Source organism: Perca flavescens, chromosome 24 (assembly GCF_004354835.1).
Source record: "Perca flavescens isolate YP-PL-M2 chromosome 24, PFLA_1.0, whole genome shotgun sequence".
Taxonomy (NCBI): domain Eukaryota; kingdom Metazoa; phylum Chordata; class Actinopteri; order Perciformes; family Percidae; genus Perca; species Perca flavescens.
In genome coordinates, this window is record NC_041354.1 from 10,692,400 (window position 1) to 10,710,667 (window position 18,268).

Sequence of the window (18,268 nt, forward strand, 5' to 3'; positions counted from 1 at the left end):
TTTTACACTGCTACACGTGGTTTTCATCAACAAATTCAAGAATCAACTTCCCTTTTTTATTGTATCTGCTCTTAAAAAAAGACACTTCCTGAATGTAGCAGAGATTGAACAAAAAAAAAAAATTTACAAAATAAAATAAATCAGTGACTTGAAAATCAACAAGTAACATCAGTAGGCAATAATGGATTATGGTCTGTCACTGCATCGTTGCAGAATCGCCCAGGTCCGCATCGCAATGCAAGGATTCATTTCAACAGCCCTGATGTATACACCATCTCAAACCACAGGGGAATAACATTTTACCATTATTCTTGCCATATTGTGTAGTAGTGATGATTACATGGTTTGATGATTTTCCATGTATCAAAAATGTCCTGTTTTTACTCCCTCCTGTATCATTATAAAACAACTCAAATGAGATTGGTTTGTTCTTTTTCAGAAATTAAAAAAGAACACTAGCACAAAAAAGTGAAATTATAAATGCCAACATGGTACTTACCGTCATGAGGACTTTCTTCTCCTCCTCTTTCTCCTGCTGGGCCTCCGCCCTCATGGCCTGGTGTTTCTCCTCCATCTCTTCCAGTGCTCTAACCTGCGCCTCCCTGAAGCAATGCATCTCCTCCTCGTAGTGTGCTCTCAGCCTGCAGAGCTCCTTCTCATAACCCTGGTGCTCCTCACGCAGAGACTGAGGAGAAGCAATGAAAGGAAAAAAAAGTAGGGCTGCACAATTAATCGCAATATGGACTAGTGCAATATCGCGCAAGTCTAATATTAGCAATATTAGTGCTCATAATATGCTTTTTGGCTTGTTCCCTTTCCTTTATTGTGTTATATATCTTTTTTGTGCATGTTATAGGTTTACAAAGTGAAAAAGCCCAAAGTCCACCTCAAAGGGACTTACCATCTCCAACAGAAAACGCTGTTCACAAACTGCTCCAAACAGCTCTATTGTAGTCCAGCCTTTACTTCAGAGACAAACGTGCGTCAATTTGTAACACACGTTATAATGCTAGCCTAGCTGCTAGCGTGGCACTGCCCTCATACTCTGCTTCTGATTAGCTAGCAGTGCTGACCTAGCTACTGCGCATGTGTGACTCCCAACAAAGATGGAACGGAAGTGAGATGTCTCACTCTGTAGCTTAAACAGAGAGCTCAACACACAGGGTGAAAAGAGGAGCAGCTATGGTGTTTTTTGAAAATGAAACCGTGTAAACCTATTCCGATAATCCCTCTAAATAAAATTATGAAACTGAAAATGAGCATAATATGAACACTTTAAAGGCAAACAATGTGTCAAACCATTCTGAATTAAGTACCGTGGTGCTGCAGAGACGTCCCGGCCTACAAAACATATCCTACAGACAAATGATACAAAAATGATCATTCCTCTCAATATCGGGAATCATATCGCAATATCTGTCAAAATAGTCGCAATTAGATATTTTCCTCATATCCTCATATATTACCTACAAAAAAGTGTTGTCTTTATATGATCAATGGCCCGTCCCCCCTCCCCCCCCCCCCCCCATCCCCCAATCTGCACTGGGATTAAGGAAGGGTTAAAAGCACCTGTTCTAGTTTGAGCACTTGTTGTTTGTGCTGGTCATTAGAGGCCTGGCTCTGGTTGAGCAGAGCCTCCCTCTCCTCCTCCAGCCGGCTGATCTTCTCCTTCAGCCGGCTCTGCTCTAGGTCCAGGTTCCTGATGGTGGCCTCATGGGACATCTGGGTGGCCTGCAGGGAGCCAATCTGACCTGGGAACAGTCAAACCAAAATCCAAAGTGTGTCAAAGAGGCACCACAGTAGGCAATTAGAACAGTTCGGATCTGTTCAACACAGTGAATCAAATCTCCACCACAGGCAACCTTTCAAATTTGAGCCTTTGTCTTACTGCCTTTGTCTTACTGCCTTAGGCAACGGTTTCATCAACATATACTGCAACTGGAGTTGTTGAACAAAAAGTATCCACTATTCAAGTTCCTGTAAGAAAAGACACGCTGCTCATTAAACTTGTGGAAAACTGGTAAATGGGACGGTAAAGTAGTGTGGTACTTGGCTGATTGAAATTGAGTGGGCAGATGTTCCAAAAGGAGAAAGTAGTCACGAGCATTTACATGACAAATGTTCCTTTGTTGAATGAATTATAAAAAGGTTTAATCCAGAGCTTTCAAACTTCTTCCCAAACAAACCAGTTTCCATTAGGCTTATTCTGATAATTTGTAGCAAAAACGCTCCTTGCAGTGAGGCAGAAGAAGTTGTAATGTCATGAGAGGTAACTAGGGAAGGCTAGGGTGCAATAAAGCTAAAAGGACAGGCAAAATTAGAAGGTTCAACAAAAGCTTTATTCTTCCATCAGCAGGTTTCTGAAAAGGTAACTCAGGTAGTTTCTTTAAAATCCAAATCAAAGTCCAAGAACAAACTCAAAACTTTCTGGGGGAGTAAGAGATTCTTTAAAACTAAACAGAATTCCTCAACAGTGATCAACATCAAGTGTCCATTACTTCCCTCAATCCTGCTTCAATTAGATTGCTTAAACACCTACACCTGGGTGAGTGAATGCATTCTGGGAGCTGTAGTGGATGCTCCGGCAGCCATTTTGTGATGTTGCTGCCAATCCTGTCTGGGAATGTAGCATCCCTCTACTACCTGATAAGGAATCGGTTCTCAATGCCCAACCCTATTACAGAGCCTGCTCTAAAGACTGTCCAGCAGCACAAGTTAACACTATATGTTTTTGTTCATTCTGACTAGGGTTGACACGATATCGATAATATCACAATACAGGAATTCTGCTATAATCAATATATTTCTAGACAATCCTATAATGATACATCACGATATCAGTCTGACTATGAATATAACATTTTTCAGTCTATGAATTACAGAGCAACTTTTGCTCCAGACTTTTTTTATTATTATTATTATTATTATTATTATTATTATTATTATTATTATAACCTTTATTTAACCAGGAGAAACCCATTGAGATTGAGACCTGGCCAAGACAGACAGCAGCATATAAAAAACACATAGTTACAGACAAGAAACACAAGAGGACAAAGTAAAGTAAAATAAAACAAAGCCATTTGCATTACATCAATTTAAAATAGCCATTTTTGTAACCAGGAAAAAATTATTTAAAACACTGATCTTAAAGAGTCTCCCTCCATTTCTTAAATTTTGGATTTAAAAGCATTGTGCTACCGAGATTAATTAATTTGGTCTCAAGTCATTCTGCAGCATAATCCATGCAGAGGGGGCAAAGTACGCAAAAGCCTTATTTCCCTGTTCTGTGTGCGCATTAGGGACAGAAAGCAAAATGATGTCCTGAGAACGTAAGAAGTGCCGACCAGCACTTTTCCGCGTGATAAGAGAACAAATGTAGGGAGGTAGCACACCAAGCATCGCCTGATAAAGAAAGTTATACCAGTGACAGAGCCTACGGGTCGCCAGAGCAGGCCATCCTACCCGAGAGTACAACTCGCAGTGGACTTAAACGTGGCTGGGACATCTGTTATTTTCCTCTGCTGTCAGTCATCCCGTTGAAAACCTCCTCCAGTTATATTATGTTCAAGTTTCCCTCATTCATGTGTTGAGTGCCTCGAGAAGCCATCAAGTAATGCTGGGAGCAGGTAAAATCTATTTAGAGTGCCTAGGGCCAAATGTATAAACGATGCATATTCACCATTTCCCACATGTAAATGAATAAAAAGGTACAGAGAGGAAATCAAATAATAAATTAGCATAAGTAGTTTTCTTGCCCTTACTGTCTATGAAATTGCGCTTCGTCTAAAGACTGGTAGACCAGACAGTAGTATTGATATGCAATTAGGTAATTAAGCGCATGTCTAAATCTATTTATGAATAACTACTAGAGTTTTTGTTTCTCAGTTTCACAACTACTGAGATTAATATAAAAGAACCATGTATTGCTCCATAAATCTGACTTTTAGTCATTTTAGTGGTGAGTCTACACAGTTTTAAGTGGCCCCAGGTGGACAGTAGGTAGTTATTGCTTTCACATTTGTCTCATACACAGAGTTCCTTTATCCTCGTGTTTGGGTCCATTTACAATAAGCCACAGCTGTTTCTCTTAGCAGGGAAACTGTACGCTGTGTGCCTTTTTCATCTCATTTTTGCAATTTGGTAACTTGAAAACATTTGCTAAAGTACACCTCTCTCTCTCTAGAATGCACACAAGCTAAATTGAAAGTGAGCGACAACCTCATGCAGTTCAATGCAACAGCTCCAGTACAGGAATGTCCAGGTGACACAGCTCTGATTTTATGTTTATGAATCTCTACAATAAGGTGGTGACTAAAATGCTATCATGACATCAATAGTCATAATGAAAAAAAAAAACATGAGAATAAGAAAAAAAAAAAAAATTTTCTTTAACATCTGTATACTTTATTAGTGAACGACAATAGGTAGAGGAACATCTTACTGGCTTTATGGAGGATTTCAGTTGCCTGCTGTTGCACTCGTTCCCTGCTGCCGTCTAGTTCATACTCTGTGTCCTTCAACTGCATCACCCAGATCTCTCCGTCCTGGATGGCCTCTTCCAGCTGTTTGTGCAGGTTCTGCAGCACACACAGAAATACACAGGCATACTCACCACTACACGACACGCAATGCAACAACAACATATTTTAAAACCCAGTCATATCTCTCCCTCTGCAGACTAGAGTCACATAAACCTATCCAGCTATTCAGACTCTGCAGATTTGCCTGCAGGACCATAAGTGCACACCACATTAAATTTCCCACCAACACTGACATTCTTGAAAATCTTTTTTGCCCCGAGGCTTTCATCTTTGTGTTTGTTTTCTGCAACTGTTTTTCATCCAATTTCGCCCACTTTCCTACCCACATTTAACCAAAAGAAGACTCTCATACTATTTGTGCTTTGTTAGGAATACTGTAAATAAAAGAAAAATTGGTAGTTTGTATGGAAGAGCAGCAGTAGTCTCTAATAGTGCTAAGTGGCTTAGCATTATTAGAATGTGGTTATTAACAAATCAGTGTTTGGTTTGCCTAAAAAAGAAGTGCATCATGTCCATCAATACACGCACGCACGCACGCACACACACACACACACACACACACACACACACACACACACCTTGATAGTTCCCTCTGCGTTGGCCAGCGATGTCTGCAGTCTGTTGGTCTTGTCTCGGTTCTCTCTGGCCTCCTCCTGAGCTTTCTGAAGCTCACTCCTCAGCTTGGACAGAGAGCGCTGCAGCGCTGCTTCCTGAGCCTGGAACTCCTTACGAAGCTCAACCTTCACATGAGCAGAGACTTACATCATTCACTCTGGGAGATGAAGACATCCAGGCAGTTGGCTGTGAAAAAGCTTTGATAAATCAACTGGATGCTACCAAGCAGGGGGTGGGGGGTAGGGAATTCTTTAATAACTTACCCATTTAAATTATATTCAGGCATAATTAAGGGTGTTCCACTTTGAGTGACTAGTGGTTGCGTGTCACAGGTTGTTCTGCTTCCCCCACTGACCATTAAAAATAAATGAATGCAGCTTGACGGCCATCTAACTTTACTTGCATCTGTTGTAATGCCAACTTTTATTTGTTTGTGTACCGTATCATTTTTCATCAATACGCTCTTGTTTTGTATTGATGTGTCTGTGTTGTTGTTTTACCTCGGTCCTTTTCCAGGCCAGCAGGTTCTCAGTGGTGAGCTGGTGTGTTCTCCTCATGGCCTCCAGCTCCCTCTCATAATACTCCTGAGCCTTGCCCAGCTTGGCCTCGAACTCCTCCACCAGACGGACCTTGTCCTTTGATATCTCCTCCACCCTCTCCATCAATGCCTCCACCTACACCGAGAAAAAGATAAATGGAGAACAAGTCTTTGTGTTTTGCCACAATACATTCATAAATCTTTGAAAACGCTGTAAAAACTGTAAATATATCATGTACATTGACCATCTTATCTGTTTTTTTTAGAAGATTATTCTTTGGTAAATCTGTTTATTGAAACAGTTGAGAGGAAAGGAAAAATGGGAATAAAACAAGGGGATGACATGCAACAAAGGTCCATTTCCAGATTATAACCACTGCAGGTTTATATTATACTCATAAGCCAACTGCACTAACAAAACAACCCTAATGTTTTCAATGCCAAAAACACTTACTAATAAGCCTCCAAAACAGCAATTACCCTTCAAGTAACTTGCTGTGTAAACTCTCCACAAAAGCCCAAGATAACATGCTTCCATCCAAAAATGTTGGGCTTTTAAAACACTATCTTCCTTCTTCTCTCACTCTTAGCCCACCTCTTGTCTATGGAGCTCAGCCAGTTTCTCCTGGTCTTCGGAGGAGGTGGCGCTCTGGTTCTGCTGGTTGTTGAGGAGTTCCTCCACCTCCTGGCGGTGGGTGGCCCTCAGCTCCTCCAGCGCTCGCCGTTTATCCGCCTCAAACTGGGCCTGAGCCTGGCTGAACGCCCGCAGCTTCTCCTCAAAATCCCGACGCATCTCCTCCACCTATTGAAACCACGAAACATATTCTATTCTGTTTGAACCGTTCATGTGGTAATTGCCAACTCAGTCGTAGCCTGTGCCAAGCTAAATGCTCACAGCATCTCTTGAAAATCCCTCTGTCGTAAGTGGAAAAGTGCAAAAATATTTAATTCTATTACCTTATGCTGTCAGTATACTTATTTGTTATTTCTCTCAGTGCCAAAACAAACGCTTGCAGCTTCTCTAGCGTGTTGAAAACGACAGTAACAAAAAACTTGCTGTAACATCAAACAATCTGACAGACATGAGGTGAAAAAATATACAAAAATGTAATATGGGATGGGATGTGATGACAGCAGACTCGTTCAGGTTGGTCAAGAGGGCATCTCTTTGGTCAAGCTGGGAGTGGACAGTGTGAAGGCAGTGGCAGAGAGGAAGACGAGGGACAACACCAACACTAACATACACCAATCCCAACATAGATGAACTGAAGATGAACTGAGCTCATTCAGTCACCAGCTTAGCACGTCTAAATGCACTTCAGGAGTTCATTCATGCCCACTGCCGTCAGACTCTACAAAAGCAGGCGTAGATGATATTGTGTCATACTTTTGACGGTATGATATGATACATGACATGATATATCTAATCATATTGGATTGATATTTAGTTATCCTACATCTTTATACATTCTATATGGTTTTATTGTAACTTTACATAATTTCTGCTTAATGCTCATTGGATTAAATATATCTCATGAATCATCTGGCCTGGCAAAACCTCGGTTTCCCCAAAAAGAGCTGGGACATTAGCCTGCTGTGCCCGCAACCCAGCCTCGGATAAGCAGATGAAAATGGATTGATGGCTTATTGGATTATTGGATAGCTAATACGTCTAAAAGATGCTGATGCTTAACAGAGAAGACTGGATCTCGAAACACCCAATGTCAAGCTTTTGACCATTCATAGATAAAATATCTTTTTTTTTTTGTTAATGTAAAAAGTGATATAGAGTATATTAGTGGAACAGCAGTGACATCTTGTTACCAAGTTAAGAATGGACATAAAGCAGCATGCCATTTCTACTTTGAGTTACCTTGTCAGTGTTGCATACTAGTACTAATAAGCACAACTCAAAACTAAGTATGGATAGTAGTTCATATGTATGTTTACCTGCATTAAACAGGGTCAGTGAATCACAATGCATCTTGTTCCTCCCAGTGCAAAAACAGCAGAACATAGGCTTTTAACGGACTGTGTGATTATACAGTATGTTGTCTGTGCGTTTGTGCGTGTGCGCGTGTGTGTGTATGTGTGCGTGTGTGAGTGTGTGCAAAGCCTTACCTCTCTGCTCATAGAAACCACTCTCTGTGTGTGTTGGGCTTCAGTACAGAGCTGTGAATCCTCCATTCTCTGTCTGTACATCTCAAACTCTGCTAAAGCCTGACAGTAACAAAACATTACAACAGCCATGTTACATTATTTTACATTAGCAACTGCCATACATACATTACGCAAATGGACATGCAATTGCTGCTATATTATATCACAAGATTATGAGATGTCATTCAGCTAAATTCCAATTTAATTAATTCCATTATTTAAATGCGACTAGAATAAACAATGCCATTGGAAATAAATTGTCTCTATAATTTATGGATATGTGAAGTTCTACAAAATGTCCACTTTGAGCAAACAGAAACAAACAAAGCGTCACTAAACCCAACCAAACAAAATGAGGCTCCCGTGGTGCCCAGCAGCAGTGAATGACCTGTCTCTTCATGTGTTCGTGGAGATCGACAGATTCTTCCAGACTGGCCAGCCGCCGCCTCAGGTCCGCATCGTCCACCATCTTACTCTTGTACTGCATGATCTTGTCTCTGGTTTCGGTCACAATGTGCTGGACCTGAGCAGCAGGGGGGGAAAAAAAACATTTTGAAAGCTGCAATTTAACACAAGACACGTCACAGTTTGGTCTCATAAATGACTGAATGTATACAGCCAGTTTGACGAGCCAGTTTGACGAATATATATATATATATATATATATATATATATAAAAACTCACAATATGACATTGAACTATTTTGTTCCATTGCAACATGTAGAGGATTTTCAAAACCCAAATACAGAGTGGGTAGAAAAATGCAGAAATAGATAAAAGCGCAACAACTGCTGTCTCCAAATGTTTCCTGGCAGAAGAGAAAAGTTTCACTTTGAAAATGTAACACTTGAAAATTAACAACTTGGACTATGGTCAGTGTTTGATTTTGTAGTGGCGGCCCACCATGGCAACATTTCTGCCACTACGGTATCATAAATAGGGCTGTACGAAAAATGGTTGCCTTTTAAATTATCCTGCTGCTCACACTGCAATTTAACAACAAGTAGAACTATTCAGAGGTCATTGGACCCATCCAGTTTAATTCCACATAACGTTGTGTTGATGTAGTTTATTGTCAAAACGTTTGCTTTCTTCCGAGTCGACTATTAAACTAACAGCTCTACCAAAAACGTCACCGCGGTGGGTCCGTCTAAGTGTAGACCTGTTCCTATAGTTCCTCCAAAAATTACAGTTCAATCCCAACTGAAAATATGCCTCATTGTGTGAATAGAGGTGAATAAATATATTTGTTTGTGTTGCAGCGAAGTGTCCGTTCCGTTTCATATGTAAAACATTTCGAGGCGTGACACGGGGGTGGGGTGGGTGGTGGTTTCGGACAGACCTGCCCCCACTGCTAAAAAAAAACACTGTATGGTACACTAAAGCTTCTCTCTGAAAGCAATCTAAATGAAATTAACATTTAAACCAGTTTCATATTGGCTTTGATCTTGTTCTTAAATAAAGGTATCATGGCTTTTGATCTAGAGCCAGACTTATTCTATTTCTATGAAACCAGTCCAGAATATCAACCGTATGTTGAATTAAAAACAGAACTTTTTTGCAGCAGCAGCTGAAGCCTGGTTGCAGTCTATTCAAGGTAAAAAACAGCAAAATGACATGGGTAATAATCGCACTATGATAATGTGCATCACTAAAATTATAGACTGCAGATGGAGCACATACATACTTGTGACAAATTAAAGGAAAAAGTTGAATGCAGGATTAGTGAAGCATAATAAGAGCAGATGCTTCTAAATATGGCATGGGGAGGTGAATCCAATCCTGTTGCCTTTACAGTAGGGCTGCACAATTATCGTTTTGTTATCGTCATAGCAATATCGTCATGGCAATATCGTCATGGCAATATCGACTGGCGCAATAAACACATCGCGAAAGGCTGTGACGTATCGCAAAAGACACTCAGAGATTTTTTGAGATAGTTGAAAGAAAATATCAAAACTGCACTTTAAAATGTTATTGTCTTTTTTTTTATTGGTGCCTTTTACATTCAATTCAATGTTCAAAATGTTCAATAAAAGAATGTTAGAAAAAGGTTTCCTTTCATTTGTTTTAAATTCAATAGGCAATTTGTTATACAGAAAGCAGCAGAGAGGCAGAACTGGGTACACTTTAATATCTGTTTATTTATCGTTTTTGCGATATTCAACAATGTTATCGCATATTTTCCTCATATTGTGCAGCCCTATTTTACAGTCACCAGATCTCACGCAACTGAACACCCAAAGGAGATTTTGAGCAATGTTAGTTGAAAGTTAGATACTGCCAACATCAAATTACCAAATGAGGGAACATCTTTTGGATGATGGTGTTCATCAGTCCAGTAAAGGATCCTAAAACCTAAAAAGAATATATGCCACTGGGCCTGTTCTAAAGGCTTGTGGTGGTAAAACACCAGACCTTACTAACTAATACGTTATGTTGGTGTTTCCTTTCATTTAGCAGCCATCTGCACCTGTTACTTTCATATAGCTGTAAAGTGAGTTAATCAGCTGAAAGGACAGGGCGTTGCCCAATTAAACTGTTGTAGATAACAGATGCTGGTTAGACAGGAATCAATCTATGCTGTACGTTGCCAGCAGCAGCAGCGAGTGAAGCAGCGTCAGTGTAGCAGGGATCAGTGAGGAGGGAGTTATATTTGATGTGAGAATGGCTGTGATTGGTGTGTGTCTGATAGGAATGACAATTCAATTAACGGGCTTAGGACTTCCGTGGCCTGCATGAATTCACGCTAAGCTTAATAAAATAAAGGTGAAACAGACGAGCAGCATGTATAAACTAGGTTTGCGCGATTCTGAGGTCTATGTGGGAGCACCTTCCCCCCAAATACGACTAAAACAAGGGTGCATCATGCACAGTGCAGCATTGAACGGCTCCCTGCAGACAGCTTAAATACAGTACGGTCAGTCTTGACACCAAAATTGCCTCCTGCCCCTCTCCACCCACTGCAGCACACTGCCAGTCACTAAAATACTGAACAGGCTCCTCACTCAGGAGAATGTCACTTCACCACGAATGTCACTTCACCACAAATAACAACATTTGAACACATACTCTCTTATTGCATGACAACTTTACTCATTTCTGGAGTAGCGAGAGTGTTTGTGTTAGTGATGGGTAGTGACCGTATCCACATTTCTGTGCTCTATATAATAAATATAGGTGTTTGGTGCTCTGTTGGGTCCGTACCTCGTCCTCGTGGGCTTCTTTCAGAGACTCAATTTCTTCCTCGTGCTCGTCGTTCTTGGTGTTGAGAGCATAAATTACCTGGAGACGGGAAGAGAATTAGACGACAGAATGAGGACGGAATACATAGCCCTTATTAACTGTTTCAATATCAGATCAATAGTTCTACAGTGAAGAGTGAAGCTCAGTTCTGCATTCAGAGTGCAACAAAATCAATAGCAATAACATCAGGAGAGGAGAGAAGTAGGTTTTGCACACACACAGACAGACAAACAAAACTCTCACCTACTTTTTCTGAAGTGTTTTGTGTCTAAACCTTTCTTTACCAATGAGTGTTTCATTACGAAAGCCAAGAAAAGCTGGGCTTTTAGGAAAAAAAGCTTGACATGTGTAGACCTAGAGTAACAAACTGAGCCAGGGTTACACCACACGCAAAGCCAAATGAGCCCATGTGTTTGACATCGTCAAACACAGCAAGTCACAGCAAACGAGATGGAGACAAAAAGAGAAAGCTGTGATAGCCAAACGTGAAATCACAGCCCTGACGAAGTTATTTGTGGCAAAAAGCTTAGATAACAAAATTTGGTGCAAAGGAGTTAAGTGTGAACATGTTTGAACCTTTTTCACATTTCTAAGTAAACCCCAAAATGAACTAAAATCCCATATGGTTCTCAGATACGGTAGCCTAAAGGTCTGCTGGCTGTGGCGCTCTCAACAAAACAAGCCTAAGTGAAAAACATCTTGTCAGTCATGCTTGCATTCTCTCTGTCCCAGATATAGAAGTAGGTTTTATAGGTGCTAAAGCTAAATGATATGCAGGAGGAGCTTTAAAAAAAAAAGCTTAAGCTTCAGCAAATTGAAGCCCCCTGTGAGCAGCTAATATTCAGTCATGGTTAGCTGAATTACAGCCCCGCTGGCATTAGAACTAGAAGCTCCACATTTTGTTCCACCTACAGGTGAGGTGAAAAGTTACATACAGCACGGAATGGACGCATACATGGTAATTATTATCTGTAAGGCATAATTACACTGGCATGTCATTATTATTTTCTGGCTTTTAAACACAACTTGGATCAACATCAAAGTAATTATCAGGGCTGGGAATTCTTTATTTTATTGAAAGCTCCACTATACAGCAAATACTAAAACCACTGCTGTCAAACATCTGTACCTCAACCCCAGATAACATGTATTATTACACACTGTATAGGTGCCTCATCAATTAACTGTAGTGATCCCCAAAGTGTACTGACATCTGTTTGTCCAACTTAACAAATGCCCTTAAAGGCAACATGGTCTTTTTTTTATCTCTGTACATTTTAGGCTTAGAGAACAAGCCTCTTTGGGTTAACCACTTGCCTTATTCTCATAATGATCATGTTTGTCAATTAGTGTTTTTCTGACATAATGTTATGGTTTCATGCAGGGCTGGGTGAATACCTGAAGCTGTGATAGGCCTTATGTGCAATGTATGAAGGGAGAGCAATCCCACTTTAGGAACGACTAAATGTCCCAGTACGCTTCATACAAGCTAGGAGTTTGAACGACATGTTGTCGTCAACCGCATCTAAAGACAAAATGGTTTTAAAAGTGTCAGTCTCTCCTCCTAAGATATTTATAGGTGCTGCATTTAGTTGTTCACCCACAGCATGAGAAGACTGAAAACACATAAGAAAGAGAAGATTAAACCCTGCCTCTGTGGGAGTGGTTATCAGATTGTCTGCTTTCGGAAAGTTACAACGATTGTCACCACCACCCCAATTGCTGTTGTCAGAAAGAAGGCTGTTTGATGACAAGCCCTTTGTTTGAAGCATACTGAGGCCCTGAAGCCACCCTAATGATCACAAATGAGTCCTGGTTACTGAAATCACACTAAATGTGTTTCATGCCGTTGCAGCTAACTGTTGCATGACTGGAATAGTGAGCAGTTGAGTGCAGCACACAAACACTCATGTATACAGAAACACTGACTGAGCTAAATAGACAATACTTGTTAGTAGGATAGGCTTTTTGTTTCCTAAAGGAAGCCGTGCATCGAAAAATTGTACAGTATGTAACGTGATGGTTTTTTATTTTTTAAATCGATTCTTTTCCATAGAATCGATATTTAGTATTCTTTTTTTTTTACCAATGATTCACCTAAATGTTTTCAGTTTATACGGCACCGCTGACGGCGACTACATCATGTCCGTTTCAAGCTAAGCAGGCCGAGAGCAGAAAATGCATGTATGAATTATTACACACGTTATGTTTGATTATTATATGTACGAATGAAATAAATGTCAGACTGACATGTGACGTGCGTTCTTCTTAGAAAACAATTACTTTTTGAAATGTCTCATGATATATTGCCTCTAGAAGTTTATTATTCAACTTTTGTTTTTTTTAAAAGAAGGAAAAGAAAATCAATACTCAATACTGTTGAATTGCAATACTTCTAGAATTGCAATCAAGGGAAATCGCAATACAAATCAAATCGGCACCCATGTATCGTGAAAGGATTGAATCGAGACAAAAGCATATGGTCCCGGCCCTACGGAGCATCGCTGGAGGTGTTACCTCGACTATATGTTTCAGCTGACAGTGAAAGAAGTCAGAGTAAGGTAGGTGTTAGCCTTCTGTTCTCCAGTGTAAGCCTTTGATTCCCAGCAGTAAATCGGCCATGGAAACGTTCCTTCAATTATACATGATTATTTTAATGATGCTTGTGCGCCTGCTGCTTTCATCTCTCTATCTCTCCTCTCCCTTTTGCTTTCATCCTTTTATCTCTCCCCCTTTTTGTTCCGTTTCGTCTTCATCTACCAGGAGTGGGAATGGGAAGCAATCTTTGATGTACTTAAACACTAAAGATTGCTTTCCATTAATAATTGTTCACAATGCAATTTTAGTCATTGTCTTAAAGTGATTATGTTGCAAAAGAAGTTCAACAATAACCAGTGATGAAAACACATTTGTTGATTGAATAATAATGTAGTCTTGGTATGATAAGTTACGTTAACAGTTCTAACATGGTTTTGGGGATTCATCCATAATGAAAATAATCCTAATTAGGTGGAGACTGTGGTTGAAAGGAGACAAAAAGTAAAAACCTCCGCGGTCACGTTTTATTAGAAATTCCCACTACTATTGTGGGAACATTCATACATTATCTGTGCATGGCAACTATGGCTTAGTAAAGCTTAGAGAGAGATTGTGCCTGTTACTGTGACTTTGTCTATTTCTTGATAGACTTAAACTATAAAGTCCACTTAAACTTAGGGCTGCTCGATTATGGAAAGAATCATAATCACGATGATTTTGGTCAATATTGACCAATTATATATTGAAATAGTTAAACGAATCAACAGTGAAAACACCTTTAACTGTGAAAGTTCCCTCCAATACCTTTTTTTTTCAGGACAAAATACGAGTTGACTTGCAAAACGTAATGTGCAAAATAATCTTTTGGGGTTTTGTTAGAAGCAGAAATCGTAATCACGATTAAAAATCGATTAATTGCACAGCCCTAACTGTAAAAACCAAGCATTTAGTTGGTGCATGCATTAATAAAACTCCAAGTTCTTACTGTATCAACCGATTTTGGAAAAACCTTTTTGCATGAAACTTTAAGCATTGTAGCATGGTCTGATATGACAGATTTGATTGATTATATGTATTATACAAAGCCCTTAAGCTGATTCTGATGTTAGTGCTGGGATTTGGTGGGATGTCCTGTGGTTTAATACTTTTTCAGAGGCTTATTCACCCTGACAACAATGACATTCTGGAAGACGTCGTCAAAACTGTGTTTTCTTGACATGAAAATGGTCAACTTTAAAACTCAAATCTATAACTTTATGCATGTTGTTGTCCTTCGCAGAAGCGAAAGGTTTACAGCCAAGACGGTGGAGCTGTTGTGGATTGCGACACTACGGAGTTTACACCATATTTCAATGTGTTAAAATGCAAATGTTGCTTCCACTGCGCTGGAGCTGGAGCTGGAGCTGGAGCTGGATCTGGATCTGTTTTGACACTCTTAATTGGCATCTGTCGACCAGATTGGTGCAGCCTGGCAACCATAACAAGCTGATTAACATTGGCGGTAGCAGGGAAGCATCCAGCCATCATAAATGCGGCAGTTTTGTTTAACAATTCTCCCACACAGAGATGAGAACATTATACTGTATACAGTAATTTGTAACAACCAACTGATCACACACATGAAAGTGCAGCAGAGCATGCATATGTTCATCCCTAGATATGACAACATTTACAATAAAAGAAAATCAAGAGAGTGACAGCAAATAGCTTCTTCATCTCTTCTCTGCCGGGGGCATCATTGGAGAGTTTTCCCGGCCCGATGCTCCAATAAAACAAGCCAGAAGGCAACACAACTGCCTGCAGCTACTACAGTTACAATCAGTCATTCAGTGAGCAGTAAGACATTTATTGCGACTCTCCTTTGCCCTTCCTATTGGCTTCATGACCTACAGTGTGCTGCCTCTGAATCATATGATTTCCCCTGAGCTCCTTCGTTTCCCCTGACCTAAAAGGAGCTTCTTCGGGAGAGTGAGCAAAGCTGCACAGATGCAGCGCTTGCATACAATCACTTATATTAAACAAATGTGCCACTATTGGCTATCATTATTAAAAGTCTTTAAAACAATGATGATTCTTGCCCAGAATATTAAAAAATATAACAAAGATAAACTTTCTTACTGCATAATTGTTTCCTGTCAGAAGGAAAGGAATGTCAAACCATTATGGCACACTAAAACCTCCCAGAGGAGTCTCATTCAAATGTATCAATAGAGTTAATGAGCAATGATCAAGTCTATGGAATCAAACAACAGAGGTGTGACCAGATCTTGAGAACTTTTGTTGTTATTACAGAGGGGAAAGTACCGAAAAAAGGTACCCAGAAGGGACGTTTCTGAGGCTGGAGGACATTTTGTACAGGCGATCACTATTGATTGAACTACAGAATAGAGGCCATTGATGTCTGGAGTCAAACTGCAGCAGCATTGGCTCTGGCAAAAACCTCTTGCTCTGCCTTCATCATTTTCAGAGGATTACCATCATATTCACTAATTAAAGGATTAATGAAAGTCTTAATCTCAGAGGTGCTGTAGTCTTAACAGGATCCCTCGACATTTGAGCTTTTAGTCTACTGTTTTCCTTCACCAGACACTCCACGAAGTGGCAACACAGTCTCTGTTACCAATTAGCTGAAGCACACAGCACATTTACTTTGTCCTTCCAGTCATGGTGTAAAAGCACTTTGCATATGTTCCTTCTTTTCGTTGTTGTGCTGCTCCGATGCGCCAAGGACACTTGCGTTCCTCCCTGAGCATCACTACACCACATCACAACCACATTCACAAACACAGCAGGCAAGAACAAGGAGCACACTAAGTCTCTCTGATAGAGAAAACACCATAAGTGTTTTCTGTGATATTCAGAAAAGAGCAGGGTACAAACTAAGACAAGGTGAAGCAAACAGCTTCTGATCCAGCTCTATAAAAAACTGTTTCTCAAACCCCATTATATTCAATAATCTTCATGCCATTTAATGTAAACAATAAAGCCTAAAAATAGGAGCCACACAAATACTGACGCCATATTGCAAACAACAGCATTTATTGTACAGTAGGCCTCAATCTGGGTTCTTATTTTGAGAGCTGAACTTGGGAAAGTCGAGGGACTGCTGAGACCTTCCAGCAAGTATCCCAGCAAATATTTCTCATCAACCATTAAGAGAGGGCGGAGGCTATGAGCCAAACGCACAACGGCTATAATTTCAGTACAACACATGTTAGGGTGTCACTAAATTTAAGCAATCACTTAACCGTTTAAATACCAAATGTGTGGTCAATATTACAAAATAAAGCCTTCTTGTAAATGTGCTCCAGCTCTTACATTTGGTGCTTGGATCAAGAATATGGCGCAATGTACGTCCATGGAGAGAGGGAGGCTGTTAAAAATGTACAAAATGAAAAATCAATAAAAACATTGTTAAAAAAAAAAAAAAGATATATATATATATATATATATATATATAATTGAGGATTTTTGGAGCTGTGAGAACGAAAACAACTTGATTCTCCAGCTTCTTTTAGCTGAATTTCCTTCTCCAATGCAGAGAGGTTCAGTCCAGCTGTGGAGTCACTATAATAACTGATCACTGCATTTGAACCGTAACCATGCTTTTACAATACGAGCTGCCAATCAAACGCAAACATGCACTTTCTTCTCTTCCATCTGCAACAACCAATAGTTCCACCTGGTACTGTAAGTGTAACAACTGAGAAGTTGATTAAAGCTATTCAAGGCCCTCCGCAGGTTTGTGAAGTAAAGCTGTCTGAAATGCAGAATTGTTCCATCTTTTCTTGGAGATGATGGTAGCTCTGACATCAGGAGTATTAATAAATATATACAGAGAGAAAATGCCATCCATGTGGCACTGTACGAACTCTTCAAAATGATGTAATGGTATGAAAGGCAAAAATCCAAGATGTCTCCTTTAAATATTTGCAGCTACAGACCCTTCCACAGATTGCATGTAATCAGAGTCTCATTCAGAACAGAGCAGGTCATCCACTGCACCATCGGGACAGTAACGGTCTGATCCTGGGTCATACATTTATGTAATAAAAGCCCAGTTGGTTGTAAACCTGGAATAAATTAGTTAATTAACAGAAAATTAATCCTCAACTACTTTCTTATGATTAATTATAAGTGGCTTAAACTTCTCAATCAGCGTTGATCAGTTTGAGAATTTTTTTTATGCGAAAAAATGATCTGATTCCAGCTTCTTAAATGTGAATCTGCAAACCCACTGACAACATGTACACTTGTAGACTACAACACCATCCACCTATTCTAATCTCATCACGTAGCAATATGACACAACTGTTGGAGAATCTTTAGCAGAAACATAGCCACTCACATTCAGGAGAGTGGCAGCTCTTTCCTTGTTTCTGCCTCTGACCACAGGGGCCATGTTTGCATTGATTATTATAACTGAAAGTATCGTACTAGACTAAGCTGCATGCAGAAGACAGACAGCTACAAATAGATTCCCAGAGCTGAGCCGATAATTTATTTAAATATCCAATCAGTAACGTTAAACCAAAGAGTTTGACTAGCAGGTCTCTGTGGTTATAGTAGGGCTGGGCAATTTGGAGAAAATCAAATATCCCGATATTTTTGACCAAATACCTTGAT

At 39.9% G+C, this 18,268-nt stretch overlaps 1 protein-coding gene across 10 annotated transcripts in view; it reads right to left on the reverse strand.

Moving 5' to 3' along the window:
- Positions 1-18,268, reverse strand: part of fam184aa (family with sequence similarity 184 member Aa) — a 64,901-nt gene that overhangs the window by 31,607 nt on the left and 15,026 nt on the right. For 9 of the 10 annotated variants that reach the window (XM_028572344.1, XM_028572342.1, XM_028572338.1 and 6 more), the window contains 9 exons: positions 11,066-11,143; positions 8,246-8,380; positions 7,819-7,917; positions 6,293-6,499; positions 5,660-5,833; positions 5,123-5,284; positions 4,445-4,580; positions 1,570-1,751; positions 500-685 (listed from right to left, as the gene is read on the reverse strand). In XM_028572344.1, the coding sequence (XP_028428145.1) occupies positions 500-685; positions 1,570-1,751; positions 4,445-4,580; positions 5,123-5,284; positions 5,660-5,833; positions 6,293-6,499; positions 7,819-7,917; positions 8,246-8,344 (1,245 nt within the window). In that variant the 5' untranslated portion in view covers positions 8,345-8,380; positions 11,066-11,143. The remainder of the gene's footprint in view (positions 1-499; positions 686-1,569; positions 1,752-4,444; positions 4,581-5,122; positions 5,285-5,659; positions 5,834-6,292; positions 6,500-7,818; positions 7,918-8,245; positions 8,381-11,065; positions 11,144-18,268) is intronic. The other variant, XM_028572341.1, reaches the window with a different exon arrangement.